Source organism: Enhydra lutris, unplaced genomic scaffold (genome assembly GCF_002288905.1).
Source record: "Enhydra lutris kenyoni isolate GAN:26980312 unplaced genomic scaffold, ASM228890v2 scaffoldscaffold7, whole genome shotgun sequence".
Classification (NCBI taxonomy): Eukaryota; Metazoa; Chordata; class Mammalia; order Carnivora; family Mustelidae; genus Enhydra; species Enhydra lutris.
The window spans coordinates 33,524,605-33,543,315 of NW_019154091.1; the positions used below are offsets into that span (position 1 = coordinate 33,524,605).

An 18,711-nucleotide genomic window follows, 5' to 3' on the forward strand; every position below is an offset into this window, starting at 1 on the left:
TCAGCACACACTTTGTCTTGCTTCCCAGTCTCTGACATCATTTTTGTGCCAGGGCCCTCTATTCCTGTTTTCTTGTCTTCTTACATGGCTTCCCCTGTCCCATTAATGGAGTGGAAACAGGCATAGGGAATAAAAACTACAATATGATTCTGGAGGCTTGTCCTGTTTTATTGTAGCAAATAAAAATATCCCAAGACTCCACAATTACTCATCCAATCCAGTAAAACTAAAACCAAAGGAAAGTAAAACCTCTATGTTATGCTTTACCTGGCAAAGCTCATATTCTAGTTCCCAAATTTGTTTCTAAAGTGAAACTTCTACTTCTGGCCATGTCAGTAAAACTGTTAATCAGTGAACATTGCTTGAGAGCTCAATATACATAAAGCATAGAAGGGGAGAAAAAGCAATTGCATTTGTAAGAAAATAAATACACATGATGCAAAGAGTAGCAAGGATTCTATATCATCATCCAAGCCTATTTAACTGAAATTGTGTCTACCTTTTTCTGTGTTTAGAGTTTTTTGAAAGATGAATGGACATTGCAGCCCAGTTTGAGAAAGTCATGGCAAAATCAGTTAAGAAACATCACTTTAGCACTTCTGAACCTTCTCTTCCAGCAACTTTAGTCTTCAACAGCATCTCCTTTAATATTGATGGTTCCATCCAGTATAAAGAAAAGCCGTATTTCTCTGCCTCCGAAGCCCTAGATGCTTACATTGATGATTTCTATTTAAGTTGTAAGCCACCTGATATTAATGATACAAAGGTTAACTTGGATCAGAGCCCTCTTGAATTTCTTGCTAAACTAAACAGTGGTAAGCTTTCATTATTCTCTGAGTTCAGTTTTCAATTATCTATAGAAAGCCTATGCTTTGAGAAGATCTATGATCGAAAAGACTTTTTTTCTTGGAAAATAATTATCTTACACTTTGTGAATCTTTTTATAAGATTGCTATATAATTTTAAGTTTCCAAAACTTTTCAGCAATGGCTCCCTTCGAATTGAGAGTTATAGAAAACACACCCGAGCCTGATTTCAGAGTGCAAAAGCTCTGGCCTTAGCTAGAAAGCCTTGTGCTCTATGACTAAAGGTGTTACAAAGTCACTTAAATTCTCCAAAATGGGAATAACAGTAGTAACACCTCACAGGGTTATTGTGGGAACTAAATGTACATGAAATGCTCTTAAATCATCATGACTATATTAGGGTCCTCAGTTTCTCTCTCTAGCGCAATGAACACTATAATGGAAATAAGTGACTTGAGGTCTGGCTCCCATTCTGCTAATGAGCTGAGATATGAGAAGTCATTTCCTCTCCCTGGGCTTCAGTTTCTTTCTCAATAAGATCAGGAGACTGAAATTTATGAGCTCTGTAATTTTAAAATTCTGCATTATGTAGATTACAGAAAAACAAAATTATTCAACTCCAGTATTTCTCATTTAAAAAGTCTTATTTGTAGAAGGCAGAAAAAAAAAAAAATACCACCAGGAAAGCAAAACCAGGTATGAATCTGCATTTGTGACTGACCGTGAAAACCTTGGGGATATCACCTCCTCTGATAGTAACTTCTCTTATCTGTATAAGTAGGAATAATAATAATATTGATACTAATAATAAGAATGCCTGTTTCTTCACTAAACATGGGAAGCCATACATTACAAAAGTAAGGTGTCATGTAGTATTATTGATTTTGAATTATTATGAAAACAACATTCACCGTAATAATACGTGCTAGGCTTGATAAGCAAAGTTAGAGTATATCAAACAGCTTTTTATTTTTTCATAAGTGAAAAAATATAAAGTGGCATGAGAATTCATGTAACTGTGGCATGCCCTACACTAGAGAAAACAACGTTTCTTTTTTTTTTTTAATATTTTTATTTGTTAGAGAGAGAGCAAGAGAGGGAATGGGGGGCGGTGGCGCAGAGGGAGAGGGAGAAGCAGACTCCCCGCTGAGCAGGGAGCCTAATGTGGGACTTGATCCCAGGTCTCTGAGATCATGACCTGAGCTGAAGGCAGACGTTTAACTGAGCTACCCAGGCACCTGAAAACTTTAATTCTTTAACCCAAGTTGTGTTATAAATATTTGACATGGTTTGATCAATAGGCAAGCATGATAGTGGGGACTGAGTGTGAAAGTGTGGTTCAGCTGTCTAGATTTTCCATGCAATCGAACTGTAAAATATATTGTAATTTAGTCAGTAAGACTGTTGGCTTTTCTGACAAGGGTTTTCATCTTTTTTCATTATTATTATGTTCAGTTAACCACTGTATAGTACATAATTAGTTTTTGATGTGTTCAATGATTCATTAGTTAAGTATAACAACCAGTGCCCATCACAACACGTGCCCTCCTCAATACCCATCACCTTGTTAGCCCCTCCCCATATCCTCTCCTCTCTAAAATCCTCAGTTTCCCGGGGTCCAGAGTCTTTCATGGTTCGTCTCCCTCTCTGGTTTCTCCCCCTTTGGACTTCCCTCCCTTCCGTATGGTCCTGCATGCTATTGCTTATGTGCCACATATGAGTGAAACCATATGGTAATTGTCTTTCTCTGCTTGACTTATGTCACTTAGCATAATTCCCTCTAGTTTCATCCACATGGGTGCAAAATTGGGTATTCATCCTTTCTGATGTCTGAGTAATATTCCATTATGTATATGGACCACATCATCTTTATCCCTTCATCTGTTGAAGGGCATCTCAACTCCTTCCACAGTTTGACTATTGTGGACATTCCTGCTGTGAACATTGGAGTGCAGGTGCCCCTTCTTTTCATGACATCTCTACCTTTGGGGTAAATATCATTTTTTGAAGGTTTGTTGTAGAAAGTCTTCCTATGTCCAGTTTTTCTCTTGGATCTAAAGGAGACACTGGACAGCAGGCCCTTGTTAATGGCTTGGAATATGACGCAGGCACATGCTCTTTCCTGCCTCCTCTTGAGTTAACTCTGCCATCAACAATATTCTTGACACGTCTTTGTAAAGGGAAATAGAGGGCTTTTTTTCTGATTATAAAAGTAGTTCTGGCAATAAATTTTCAGAAAACACAGGAGAAAACAGAAATCAATTCTAATCTCAATGGAGAAAACTGTCGACAGTTCTATATAAACTTCCCTCTTTTTTTTTCAGTGCAAATACCTACGATGGAATCATACTATCCATTCTGTTCTATAATTTGTTTATTCACTTATCAATAGGCTGCGAATATTTTTCATGTCATTAAAATCGTTCCGTATCTTTACATTAAATGGTTCTACAGTACTTCATTGTTTCAGGACATTTTAGTTGCCACTAATATCTATTCAAAATGTTGATGAACCATGAGAGACTATGGACTCCAGGAATCAAACTGAGAGTTTTAGGGGGATGGGGAGATGGGGGGATGGGTGAGCCCAGTGATGGGTATTAAGGAGGGCACATATTACATGGAGCACTGGATGTTATACACAAAAAAATGAATCCTGGAACACTACATCAAAAACTAACATATGGTGACTAACATAACATAATTTTTAAAAATTATTAAAAAATAAATTTAAAAAATTGTTGCAATTGCCACCATTGTACATACATGTTTAGGTAGCTGTCCAGTTATTTCCTTAGGATAAATTTCTAGGCATGGGGTTTCTAGATCAAACAACATGCACATTTTTAAGAGTTTGATTTATATTACTAAACTGTCTTCCAGAAAGGACATACCAATTTGATATTCTCTCCAAGGGAGTGGGAGTGCCCTTATTCTTTTCTATAATCTCACTGTCCAGGACTATTATCTTTTTACATTCTTGCCAGTCTGCTGGGTAAAAATTGGTATCCCTGTTTACTGAGCCTTTGCTCTTCTCCTTTTGTGAACTGCCTAGCATTGGTTTTTACCTGTTTTTGTTTAGTACATTTAAATCTTTACTTCCTCTAGAATTTATTTTGTTGTTAGGTACAGTTAAAGCTCAATTAGTTTTTTAAACAATTCCACTTGCCACTTTGTCATGACCTAAATTCCCATATATTTTTTTTTAATATTTTATTTATTTATTTGACAGACAGAGATCACAAGTAGGCAGAGAGGCAGACAGAGAGAGAGGGAAGCAGGCTCCCTGCTGAGCAGAGAGCCCGATGCGGGGCTTGATCCCAGAACCCTGGGATCATGACCTGAGCTGAAAGCAGAGGCTTAACCCACTAAGCCACCCAGGTGCCCCTCCCATATATTTCTTGAATCTTTGTTCCAACCACCTGTCTGCTCCATGTCTGCACTATTATCACTCTATTTTAATGACAGTAGTTTTACAGTGAATTTAATGTCTTGGCTAGGACAGAGGATGGAGAGCTTAGGAGTCACGTCTATTCTCACTCGTTTATTCTTCCAAACGGGCTTTAAAATTACTCTAAACAATCTCCAAATGTTGGTCTTTGGATTACTTAAATTCCTAACTGCCCTCCTGGGCCCTGCGTGGTCCCCTCCAGCCTGTCATCCCCCCTGCAGAAGAAGGATCTTCAGGAAGTACAGATCTACTTCTGTCATTTGTGCGCTGCAGGTTCTATAATTGCCCTCCCCCCCACTAGACTAAAAAGAAAGCTTAAAGTCCCTAATATGTTCTCAGGGCTAGTGGTGATCTGGATCCTATTTACCAACCTAGCCTGTTTCTCTTCTCGGTTGCTACTGCGCACGTGCACACACCTCCCAGTGGGGTCCTTGTTCCGGCTGTCTGGAGCTGCTTCCAGCCCAGGGAGTGTACATGTTGCCTCTCTACTTTTTGTATGTTGGTCCGTCAGTCTGGAGTTCTCTCCTCCCCACCCCCCTTTTCTCTGGTTGGCCTCAGTTTAGATGTCACTTCCCTGCCTCTTCTCACAAAGTCCAGTTTGGTTGCTCCCACTGTGCCTTCCCTTCCCACCTGTAAAGTCCCCTAGGATGCCATGTAACATTGCATTGTAAGAATCTGCTCACCAGTTTGTCCTCCCACTGGACTGACAGGGCCACCTGAGTCTCTGTCTTATTTACTATTGTAATTACCCTTGTAACTCGGCACTGAGGGACACAGTCCATTCGTATCGAAGAAGGAAGTGGCAAAGGAAGCAATATGGTCATGTTGTGTGTGTCTCTGACTCTTGTTGTTCTCATTCTAGGCTTCTCATTCCATTGGCAGCATGATTGTTATGGAAACTATTGCCTTCCTCTCCATCTTTTTAAAAATCGTTAATCTAGTGTATGATTTGTTCACTTAGAGGGGTGATACTTAGTTCCCTTTCTCACTGGACCAACATGAGCGTGTTCTACATAATGCCAGGGCTGATAACACCAAGACCTTTACAGGATACATCCCCAAAGAGAAAGAGATGACCCATAATGTCACCACCACCCTTGAGGATCCTTTCACTTCTTCACCAGATTCTCAACTGATGATTTCTTTGGGTCGACTTCTCAGAGACCCATGCCCATACTTCTTCACTTGATTGGACACTTTTTAGGCTCATCGCTCAGACTCAACCCAGATGCTACACCATTTTTGCAGAGCCCACAGCAGCTGTTGTGGTATCACGTGCGTGGAGCTTCGCACTCACCACGGGTGGCTGCCTGTGTCTGTTTCTGTGAGTTCTGTGAGGCACCAGCACTGGCTCTCGTTATTCCTGTTTCCGCAGAGCCTGGCATGGTTAAAGGAACTGAGCTAGACTGAAAAATAACCCTCAAGAATGACTACCTCGATGTGTCTAATAAAGCTATATTTAATCTAAGATGAGGGGGGAAATGTGAGTCTACCCACTGTGTGCTCCCACACGCAGCCCCCTCTGGCATATCTTAGGCATTGAGCTCAAATTTGGAGGAGCCTCTCAAAAAGTTATTGACCCTCTTAGCATTGAATTTTTTTTTTCACTAACTCACTGTAATGTTCTTCTCTTCGTGTTCTGTAAGGAACTTCTCCGCACTGAGGTTTTACAAAATATTTCCAGGCACTTTTTTGTCTGTTTTTGCCTTGAAATTCAAGTGATTTTTCTTGGTATGGAAAATGTGCTTTGAGAGAACCAGAGAGGAGATTCTCTTGAAAGATTATGGCAAAACGCTGTATGGCTTTACCTTGAAACATTAATCCCTTGAATACTCCCCTTTTCGTTTTTATGGTCATACGTGGAGAAAATGATCCAGCAATGCTGTTAACAGCCTATTTTGTGGATGAGAGAGTTGTTCTTCTTTCACAATAATGAAAAATTATAACTATTGATCTGGAGGTGGACTGATCCTGGAAACCGAAGTAGAGTTTCAGTGCACCTGAGACAGAAAGAATTCATGTTTATACCACGGCCCAAAGCAACTTCGAGAGACATTATCTGAGAATTCTGTACTGCCTTGGATGCCTTTGGGGCATTTTGCCATGTTTTCAATTTGTAGTTTTTCAGATAGAGAAACAAGAAACCTGTTTGGAAGTCATCCTGTTAGTGTAAGGGTAATGAATTTATTTTTCAGTCTGTGCTTGTCTGATGTTGAAGTAATGAACAACATGCAGTTATTTAATGCTGCATGTGTGCTAAGTACATGTTTGTAATTAGGAATGTAGGGTCATGCACAAACTCTATTCTGAATAACCATGGTCCCTACCTTCACCGACCTCACAGTTTGCAAATAAATGTAACACCAACAGTTGTAATACAGTGTGATGTAGTTTAATTGTTCAGATGGGAATATGCATGAGGTCTGGGAGCAAAAGGATGTGTATTGAAAGCAGATTGGAGGCTTGGAAAAGGCTCCCAGAGAAAATGACGCTTCCGTTAAATTTTGAAGGCCAAAGTAGAAGATAGCAGACCAAAAGGAAAAAGAAGGAGAACTTTCTAGAGACAGGCATGGCTGTGTGGAAGGCACATCATACATTTAAGAGGTTACTCACAGTTCAGGGATGGATGCAGACAGATATGTTTTAAATTCTATCTCCTTCAAGTTTGTCTCAACTTCAGTTTTAATTCTGGTAGTATAACTGCACTTGTATTAAAGTCATCTAGCTCCTTATATGTGTCATGAGAAAACAGATTTCACTCATTCTCATGTGTGGCAATTTTTAATAGAAAGATAGCAATGAGGATATTTGATGCAAGTGTTTTCTACACCTATACCTCTGAAATACCTCTAGTATCTTCATACTAGAAAATGCAAATTTTATAAATGAAATAAGAGTTTGATCGCTGTTCAAGTGGACATTTTATGCTGGATTATTTATCAGTCTTTTCTGTGGTTCTTTCTAACTCCTAGAACATTTAATCTTTTCACAGACTGCCTGCCTGGAAGAGTCATTTTCCTCTTACTATCCAATCCCTATGGGTCTCCCTCAATATGATCTCCACTCCTACTACTTCGCTGCGACTGGTCCCTCGACATGGGTGTGCTGCCCCACCTAGCCACCCCGCACACTGTGCGAGCTCATGCTTTGTGATTTCACTAGCACCATTCCCTCATCCTGAAATACCCCTGCTCCCCAGTACACGTACCTTCTTCATATCTGACTCGTGCTCACTCTTCAAAACTCACCTCAAACTCAGCCTCTGCCTAATCCTTTTCTGCCTCTGTGTTCCTGCCCCCATACCTCGGCACCTAAGTTTGCTTTACTAGTAATAAGCTGTGCTACTAGTATAGTATAATGCCAATACCTAACATTTATTAGTATGTGTGCATGTATATTTGCTGCCTATAGTAATGCCTACATTTATTAAGCTCTTGTTATCTGTCAGGAACTATTAAATGCTTTACCTGCATTATATTATTTGACTCTCAAAACCATACCATGAGATGAAATCCTCATTTTTCAACAATACTGAGACATAGAGAGGTTATAGAAGATGCCCAAGGGCACAGAGTTGTAAGTGTTGCCTCTGGATTTATACCCAGCCGTTCTCATTCCAAAGTTCCCACTCTGGGCCAACACTGCACCACACACACTTTACGTGGGCCGTAAATAAAACTACAGGATATAAGGCTGAGACAAAAAAGAAAAAAGAAGAAAGAAATCCTAAGACTCCTCATGGACATCATGATCTGAATTTTAAAGAAGGACCAAAATTGACAAAGTTGGTTCCATGTTTTATTTCTATGATTCCTCTTAGTAACTAATAAGCAGGAATATGACTAAAAAGATAGAAGAGTCTGAGAGGAGAGAGAAGAGTCTGGCTGATTACTTCTTGACTTGTTATTTTTGCTATCTTTTTTTTTTTTGCTGGTTGTTTTTCATTATAGTTGGTGCACAGTGTTATATTAGTTTATGTACACAACGTAATGATCTAACAATTCTATATGTTACACAGTGAGATGAGTCCATTTGCCATCTGACACCACACATGGTTATTACAGTCTTCTTGACTACATTCCCTGGGCTATGCATTTCATCCTGACTTAAAACTGGAAGTTTGTGCCTCTTAATTCCCTCTGCCTATTTGCTGTCATTTAAAAAAATTATTTTTAAGGCAGTCATAATGAAATAGTATAGTGGACAAAGTACTGTACTTTGAGTAAGAGCTAGGTTTGATTTCAACACTTTTACTTACCCACACTGTCACCACGGGCAAATTCTTAAATCTCTCTCTGTGTCTCTCTCTTCATATATAAAATGGGAAAAGTAATTCCTATCTAAGATGATATATTGAGGATTAAATAAAATGGCAAATGTGAATGCACCTGAAACAGTTATGTGTCACATTCCTGGCGCCCCCAGAATAATTTATTTATGCTGGCGGGATAACTTGTAAAATATAGCATTTCTTGATGGTTTCAACATTCTTTTTTTTTTTAATCTCTTTGCTCATTCTTCTCATTCTCTCTAACTCCTCACTCCTACCTCCAGCCATAACAAAAACAAAAACAAAACACTGTATGCTTTCATGTGAACAATGACATTCTCACCCCGAAGGTGGAAGTTGCTTTTGACAACTGTGTGTATAAGCCTGTGGCATATCTCGAAGTGGCCCTCGGACTTTGCATATGTGATGCAGAGTCTTGGTTGACAACATACAGAAGATTTTTCTTTACGGTTCACACTGCATTTGGTAGATGGTGCAGCACTTCTGGTAAAATTGTGATTTATATAGCCAGCTCTTTTAGACAGTGCAGGTAATTTATTAAATCAGAATTTTGCTTGCTTTGTTATCTGTCCCAATTTTGCCCTGAAAGTTGAAGTTTTATATGCTATTTATTTATGACCTTCCATGTCTCTCTCTCCTGCATTATCCTATGATAGACACTTGCACCAGGAAGTTTGTATGATAGGCCTAAGCAAGACCAGGAGGGCTGTGAGATCGGTAGAGGAGTCTGTAGTCTTAATGGAAAATTTGGTCCTAGGATGCTCACTTTCTTAGTGGAGAAAATGAAAAGTTGAGATCTTTAAACTGAATACCGTTACTTTCTTTAACTCTTTATCATCTTTTGTAAATTAAAAAAAAAAAAAAGCATAAGGACCTAACAAGGGAAGAGAGATAAAATTATAATCCAAAATTTTGGACCAATATGAATGAAATGTAGTAAAGCTATATGCCGTTGGTATTGAATATTGTCATTAATTTCATTTATTTAATTGGTTTTTAAAAATATTTTATTTATTTATTTATTTGGGAGAGAGAAAGGGAGCCCAAGCAGGGGGAGGCATGGAGGAAGAGGGACAAGCAGACTCCCTGCTTAGTGGGGAGCCCAACACGGGGCCCGATCCAGGACCCTGAGATCATGACCTAAGCCAAAGTCTGATGCTCAACTGACTGAGCCATGCAGGCACCCCTCATTTATTTAATTGTTAATAATATTCTATAAAATAAGAATCTGCAGAATGGATATGCATGTTTTTGGGAATAGTAAGACATCCACCACATACATACCACCCAGCTTAAAATATAGAATGTTGATGACCATGTGAACCCTCTGTCCTCCCCTCAAGGATGTCATTGTTCCTTTATCTTTCCAGGAGTAATACCATCCTGAGTTTTTCAATTTATTATTCAGCTATTTTCCTTTATAGTTTCTGTTCTCCTCTCAGTGTCTATTCTGGCTGTTTGCAGATTCTGCTAGTACAAAAACTGTCCCATTTAACTCCCATGTACTTAATCTTCTGTTGCACATATTCTCAAGTTTCTCTGGAGTGCACACCGTGCCCTGGGGTTGCTGGGTTATGAGTGTGTCCCCCTTCACGTTGGCTAGACCAGACTATCCCCACATATACTCCTGTCAGCAGCATGTGAGTTCCCCTTTTTCCACTATTACTTAGTCGGCTTGGGCTTCCATCCCAAACGCTAGGTGACTTAAACAACAGAAATTTATCTTCTCACTGTTCTGGGGACTGTCAAGTCCAAGACCAGGGTTCAGTTTCTGGTGAGAGCTCTTTTCCTGGCTTGTAGACTGCTGCTTTCCTGCTGTGTCCTTACTAGCAGAGAGGGAGGGAACAAGTTCTCTGGTATCTCTTCTTTTTTACAAGGGTGTAAGTTCGATAGGATCAGGATGCCACCCTTATGACCTCATTTAATTTTAATCAGCTCCTGAAAGGCCTTGTCTCCCATACAATCACGGGGGTGGGGGGAGGGTCAGATCGTCAATGTATGAATTTTGGGGGGACACAATTCAGTCCATCGTAATTATAAATACTTGATATTTTCAGAAGTTTGGGGGGTTTTGTTTTGTGTTTGTCAACTAGTGGGTACAAATTATATCTCCTTGTGGTTTCTTTTTCTATTGTGGTAAACCATATATAACCTAAAATTTACTATTCTAACCATTTTAAGTGTAAAGTTCAGTGATATTTAGTACATTCTTATCATTGTGCAGCCATTACCATAATCCATTTGCAGAACTTTTTCATCTTCTCAAAATGAAACTGCACACCCATTACACAGTGTCTCTTCATCCTTACTTCCTGCCAGCCCCTGGCAACCACCATTGCACTTTCTACGAATTTGACTGTTCTTTGTACCTCGTATAAGTGAAACCATACAGTATTTGTCTTTTCATGCCTGGTTTATTTCACCTAACATAAATGCCTTTACGTTTTCATCCATGTCATAGCATCTGTCAGAATTTCCTTCCTTTTAAAGTCTGAATAATATTCCGTTGTATTACATTTGTAAACAAAACACATTTTGTTTATCCGCTCATTTGTTGATGGATACTTGGGTTGCTGTCACCTTTTGGCTATCGTGAATAATGCTGAAATGAACGTGGATTTACAAACAAGTGTACAAATATCGGTGCACTGCTTGAGTCCTGGCTTTCAATTCTTTTGAGTATATATCACTGCGGTTTTTAATTTTTATTTCCCTGATTACTAAAGAGGTTGAATATCAATCTTATTTTTATTGGTCATTATTGGCCTTTATTAGCACTTGTGTTTGCTTTTCTTTAAAATATACATTCATATCTTTTTTTTTATTTTTTTTTTAAATTTTTTATAAACATATAATGTATTTTTATCCCCAGGGGTACAGGTCTGTGAATCACCAAGTTTACACACTTCACAGCACTCACCATAGCACATACCCTCCCCAATGTCCATAACCCCACACATTCATATCTTTTATCATTTTTTAATATAATGCATAATTTGGATTTATTTTCCTTTTTGATTTTTAGCACTTACTTGTGTATTCTGGACACTAATCTTTTGTTGCTTATATGTGTGACAATTTTCTTCTCTTGATATGTGACTCTTATTTACAATTACTTTATGGTGGGTTTTTGTTGAATCAGAAACCCCTAATTTTAATGTAGCAGAATTTATTATTTTCTCCTTTTATGACTTATCTTATTTAAGAAGTCTTCTACCTTGAGGACATTAAGATATTTAATTTTTAAAATTCTAGTTACAGCAAACATGGATATTTTAGGAAATAAAATGTAAACAATGGGGGAATGTTTAGTATTAAATTTTAAACTTAATTTATCAAGTGTTTATTGAGTCCTACCTTGTGACACACCCTTAGAAGCCACAGATTCTTTGCTCTCGTGGAGAAAGACAATAACCAAATGAGTATACAACACAAGCCAGGTTGTCATAAATGCTATGAAGAAAGACTGAAAGAAATCACTGTCATTAGGACCAGAGAACCCTCCCACCCATGTGAGCTACCTGAAAAGCACAGGAAGAATGCACAATGGCAGCCCATACCCAGGGCTTCTAGTCCTGGTTCTTTCACTCTGTAAATTGGGTGAAATTTATTTGTCAATTAAATGTACAGATCGAATTAGATAACCTGTAGGAATCCTTTCACCTTGCAAAATTCACTAGGGTTCTGAAATTCTAAAAGGTTTTTGCTTTATTAAACCTCTTTGAGAAAAACTGTTTAAAAGGAAATATGCTAAGCCTAAATTTTTCTAAAGCTAAAAGAGTGTAGTTCACTTCCAATCCTGATTGTTAACGCTGTGTCCCAGGCAGAGTAATTTTTTGTCATTTCCAATAAAACCAATATGAGGTTCCAGCTGAAGCACTGTAAATGGAGAACCATTTGTAAAGGGATTTCCCTATAATTAAGACGACTCTGCAGAGAAAGCTATAAGAACAAGTCTTCCATGATCGGCTGCAAAACTTAAAGCACTAAAATTGTTAAATAATACTATAGACTTCAAAATCTATATGTATCTTTGGAGCTAGTCTCATAAAAGGAATGATTATTTAACAGTCTAAATTCTCGAAAATGGTTTTGATAGTGAAAAGAAAAAGTAACACATACTGCTATACTTTTTTATCTGTGGACATTAAAATGTAAATTTCTCTTTGGAGCTTGTAGAAAATCTTTTCGTGGAATGAATGCTCAATTAAGTGTGACAGGTGATTGTGATTAATCACTTCTTATTACCAGGAATGGAAGACATGAAGCCTTTGTTGCCTCATGAAATATAACACCACGCAAAAGGAAAATGCAGAGATGGACCATTTTTGAAGGAAAACATAAACCATTTTACACCTCTTTGAAAAACTGAATGAAAGCTTATAAATCTCATACATTTAATCTTCCCATTTATCTGAGGGTTACCTGGGCTCTGATCTCTTGAACTTGAAGGTGCAGAGTTCCTTCAAGATCCTACTCTCAGGAGCACTTACAATATGTGATTTGACTGCCATTGGCAACTTCAGTTTAAGACTAATAAAGGATCAGGATAGGATATAAAGGATAAAGGATAATAAAGATGGATGAAGCCAGAGACTGCTTAAGGGTGTGGTCAGACATCACATAGCACAGTGGACAATGGCACGGCCTCTGGAACCCAACTTCCTCATTCAGATTCTAATGCTATTACTTATAGCTAAGAAAATTTGTGCAACTTATTTAACTTCAGATAATTAATACTCTTCAGTAAAATGGGGTTAGTGGTAATTTAATCTGTGTCTTTACTGATTTAAAGGCAAAAGCTGTGGTCATCTTTAGGTATTCAGAAGTTACAAAACACCCATTTCCCTCTTTTTTCCACTTATCCTTTTTTAATTTTTGAGATTTGAGATGAAGTCTTCACTTATATAGGGTCATCTTTAAAAATGGCAGACATTCTGGGGTGCCTGGCTGGTTCAGCTGGTAGAGCGTGCAACTCTTGATCTCAGAGTCATGAGTTCATGCCGCACGTTGGGCATAGGGCTTACTTAAAAACAAATTACAGACATGCTTCTATCTGCTATACAAACAGATAGGTTTCTTATCCTACCTTTTACCATCCCTTGAGCAAGTCATTTACCCATCCTGAGCTTTTCCTTTCTTGTTTGTTAAGTGGAATTGATACCAATTCGTAAGGATTATAGGCTTCCCATTGACTGTGAGTGTTACATTTGATCAATACATAATGATTCAGAGCAGGAATATGCACATTTATCTTAAACAATGGGTTTTGTTGTTGTTGTTGTTTTTAAAGATTTTATTTATGTGATAGACAGAGATCACAAGTAGGCAGAGTGGCAGGCAGAGAGAGAGGGGGAAGCAGGTTCCCTGCTGAACAGAGAGCCCGATGGGGGGCTTGATCCCAGGACCCTGAGATCATGACCTGGCAGAGGCTTAACCCACTGAGCCCCCCAAGTGCCCCTTAAACAATGGTTTTAACCTTGGATTCAGTATAGGTTTCTAGGATTCCAGAAATGATGTACATCTGTATTTGTGTATTTGCATTTTGGGACCAGCCCTTGGCCCATATTCAGTGTTAATACCTGTTCATTCCATTTTTGCTGTAGTTCTGTCACCTTAAGAGAGTTTGTGACAATCTTCTGCTTAGATAGAAATTTCTGTATCACTGACTCACATGGTGGGACCACCATTCTATAGTTTGTCACCAGTCTCCCATAATAATGACAAGGATAGTTTCATTCACCCTTTTCCCTTTTTACATAGAAAGTTAGATGGCTACACTGGTTGACGTTGTATTAAGACAAAGAGTAAAATCTTCTGCCTAATGCTTACTAAATGGAGAAAAATGGCAACGAAAACAGTGATACACTACAAAGGTCTTTAGCATTGCTGTTATAGTGATAAAAATAAAAGTTGCATATAAGTAGTATTTATTTTTCTTATAAGTTTTCATGTTCTGTTTGAATAGCACTTTTAATATCCCTTTTATCCAAATAGTAAACAAAGCCAATGAACAAATACTTATTTAGCAACCTGGAATGTACAAGATACTGTGTGGGGGGAAAAAAATGAATAAAAAATAGCCCAGCTCCGGGGCACCTGGGTGGCTCAGTGAGCCTTCGGCTCAGGTCATGATCTTAGCATCCTGGGATCGAGCCCCGCATCGGGCTCTCTGCTCAGCAGGGAGCCTGCTTCCTCCTCTCTGCCTGCCTCTCTGCCTACTTGCGATCTCTGTCTGTCCAATAAATAAATAAAACCTTTAAAAAAAAAAATAGCCCAGCTCCAAGATTTTCCTATCAAGTCCATGACCAAGGAAATAATAGCTTTTCCAATTATCTTACTATCACTAGAGTAATAGGAAATTTTACTTTCCTCATATGCTATTCCCAATTATTGTAATAAATGCAGCCAACATATATAGAAATTTGATTTAGCCGAATGTTTTCTGGCCCTTCATCTCTATAAGGCAATTCCAATAAAATCCTAAGAATAGACATTTCTCCTTCAGTCATGACTTTACTCTAGTAGGGAACATCTTTTATGGCACTGAAAGGATGATGAGATGCAGAAGCAGATACTGCTCTGTGATTCGTAAAATGTTACTGACCCATTCAAAAAGTCTCTGCTCCCTGCCCTCATGGGCTTTGTAGTCCCGTGATAGAACAATAAAATCTTGAACATATAGCCTGAAAAGATGCAGGAAGGCATCCTCTATTTTAAGTTGCTTTCAGCTAATTTCTCTAAGCCTTATTTTTCTCACCTGTCAAATGAGATCTATTCTTTCACTCTAAAATATCTTTTTTGCACAAATTGAGGACTCAAGTCCACATTTTTCTGCCTCACAAGAGTTTAAGCACCATGAGGGCAGAGAGCAAAAGAAAACAAATCCAGGGAGGCTCTGAGCTGATGTTGGAAGATAAGGATTCCGGAATTTTCCACACCTTCTTCAGAACCTAGCAAAAAGGTCCTTGTGCATTGTAGTTGCCAAACTCAAAAGCAGAAAAGGTTCCTGAAAGCCCCAAAGCCGTGACCTATATTTGACAGAGTGACTACCAGTGCCTTGAGATTTTTCAGGAGGGAAAAAAAATGTCCATTTTTAAAAGTCAAGAGTAAGTTTGTATTCTTCGAAGCTAGGATCTTAAAGTGTTCTTTCCATACAGAATGTCAACAGGGAAATATAAAAGATGAATGGTTTAGCATGCTTTCAAATGAAGGTTCTGTGTATATTTAAATAATTCACTGCCTCACGGAGAAGGTAAACATCTCTGGATGAAAGTAGGTCCGGTGTGCAATTGTAACATGCTTTTAAGGACGGTGTCCTTTATAAACAAATTGCTTTTTATTTTTATAAAGTAGTGTGTCTTAATACATTGTTTCAGAGTCAGTTTAATAATTAACCGAGTCCTTTTCCAAATGTTTTTACATCATAGCTCTTCCAGAAATTGACTTTTATATAAAAATCACATTTGAATGTTCACTTGAGTTAAATTTAAAGCAAATATTTTGACTCGCGATTATAATTAGAGGGTTTAGAACTACCGTTCATTGAAGACACAGCTCAGTAGAATCCAAGTTTATTGTTCCGAGGGGAGCAGCTATGAAGTATAGAAATCTGTGTTATCATTTATTTCAGGGGCATTTGGTGATGCCACTCTGATTGCTGTGTGACATGCTGGGCATCATGCACCTTAGACTTCCTGCCAGTTGTGTCGTTGAAACTTGTCAGTTCTGTGTACTGCAAATTTTATGAAGCATTATTGCATCTAGAACCGTGCATTTCATGCATCTTTTCAATCTCCCGAGTATTTCTAATAATTTAAAACAACTAGTTCCATATGTGATATTTTCATTCTGGAATGGAGCCTCCTCACTTAGACCAAAATACAGCCATGCAACCAACAACCTTTGTTCCTAGGAAATGGTAAATGAGTAGGAAGAATTTAATGTTGCATGCTAATATACATACTTGCAATAAAGGATAAGTTGCTTGAATACTATATTCTGTTTCAGAGAGCAGACTTAACATATTTTTAAAGACTGTGTTCAACAAGTGTTTGTTGAGTCCCTACTACTTGAAAGTCTTTGGGAATATAATGATGCAAAGCAGACTTAGCTCCTCCCCTTTTGGAACTTAAAGTTTAATGGGGAAAAAGAATGACAAAGGTAGATCAATAGTTCTAAACTGTGATGATTTATTGTAAGAGTTTCTCAAGCTCTTGACGTTTGGGGCCAGATAATTCTTTGTTGTAGGGAACTGTCCTATATTTTGTGAGACGTTTAGAAGGATCCCTGTCCTTTGTATGTCAGCAGCACCCCCCCCAATAGTAACAATCAAAACTGTCTCCAGCTATTGCCAGATGTCCTCAGAAAAGGGGACCAAAATCACCCCTGGTTGAGAACTCCTTTTTATACAGGAGAAATACAAGGTATTTTGAGAACATGTAACAAGGAAATTGGCAAGGCTGTCTGAAAAGTGACAAGGTAATATTTGTATTAGGCTCGGATGGGGAGTTAACGAGAGTACGGTGACAGAAAAGGACATGGAGAAAAGGGGAAAATGAGAAATGGAACAAGTTATTTCAGGTTTCCTTCTGAAAGCCAGTTCTCTGTACATATTAGCCATCCTGGTGAATTCTTCAAGGACAGGCCCAGCCTTGCTTCTGTCTGAACCTCCTGCATCCACTTAGGGCTGGGGACATAGAGGCACTCGAGGCATTTCTGTTGAAGGAATACTCTGTATCCAGTCTAACAGGCACAGTGGTAAGCCCTGGGAGATACAAACATGACCAAGCCATGCTCTCTGGCATCTGTGACCTCATAATCTATGAAGAGCAGAGTAAAATGAAGTCATCCTTCTGGGGAGAAGGAGAAAAAGTGTTCCCTGAAGAGATGGCATTTGAAGAAAAGTGAAGAATTGGCAGGAGCTGGGTGGGTGTGTGTTTCCCCAGCTGCTCCAGACAGAGCCGGCTGTTTCCATCTCAGTACTCCTTTTGTGGTTTGTCACTGTTTCCATCATTGGCCTTAAGGCTTCAGGGCACAATTAGACCTAAATGCACAAGTGTTGGAATTAGCACATGGATGGATAGGTAGATAGGTGGATAGAGGTATCTATATGTATATCTATGTCCATCTGTCTGTATATCCATCAGGAGGTGCTAATAAAGGAAGAAATAGCTGCTAAATTAGACAAAAACGTCACCTGTTCCCTATAGTAACCTACCTGATTCATCCCTCTCTGACTACTGAGAGTCCTGACACAGTCACTTTGAAACTTGTAAGACATGTGCTTGACACATGGAAGATATTCAATAAATATTATGGATATTTCTTGAACAATGAGTGAATAAGCAGGTGGACTGATGGTTTCATTTTGTTCTACAGATAGAGGTCTGATGATTGATGAAGAGTCAGGAAAACCAGTTAGGAGTCTGTTAGTCCAAGATAAAAGATTTGGTGGACTAGGTGATTGAGCTTAAATTTCTGGGTTGCAGTCACCTTCCTAATAAGTCCTAAGATTAGACACTGCTCCCAGCCACAAAGGAACCATCTGATGAAGACCAAAAGTAATACAGTGTCACTTGTTGAGCTGTCCCGGGTGATGACAAAGAACATCTAAGTATCCTTTATCAAAGGAAAGAGTACAGCTCTCCTAAGGCTCTATAGAAAAGATAATGGCTTAGCAGCCAGCAGCAGGCTGAGCAAGAGCCTGATCTATAAGCACCTGTGGTTAGAAAATGGGAAGGCACAGTGTGCAATGACATTTGGAGCTTAATGTCCATGCAAATGAATTACTTGGACCAGGCAGAGATGGTCAGAGAGCACAAGAGCATGAATCCTGGCAAAATCGTATCCCTACCAAGTCCCTGGGTGTCCCAGCTCAGTGCTCTTTCTTTTTGCCACCTGCAGAGTCACCTCCATAGAAGAAAGCAGTGCACTGTCTCATCAGAATTCTGTGCTCATTTCCAGAACTGTGAAACATGGATTTGTGACACTGACTATACCTCTTTTTAATTGAGACAGTAGGCTTTCTCAGCTTCCCCGGCTCATAGGATAAGGGGACAGAAAGTAAACACTGGCAGAAAGAAAGGCTAAGAGAAATAAGGACAAGGCAGATTTATTAGGACAAATGTAAGCAAATGTTTTCAGGATATGACCTAGCCAGC

At 38.8% G+C, this 18,711-nt stretch overlaps 1 protein-coding gene across 1 annotated transcript in view; it reads left to right on the top strand.

Annotated features, from left to right (window-relative positions):
- Positions 1 to 532: 532 nt before the first annotated feature.
- Positions 533 to 18,711, top strand: part of LOC111142185 (glutamate receptor interacting protein 1) — a 231,027-nt gene continuing 212,848 nt past the window's right edge. Inside the window, exon 1 of the mRNA XM_022495196.1 lies at positions 533 to 815. Within this exon, the coding sequence (XP_022350904.1) occupies positions 533 to 815 (283 nt within the window). The remainder of the gene's footprint in view (positions 816 to 18,711) is intronic.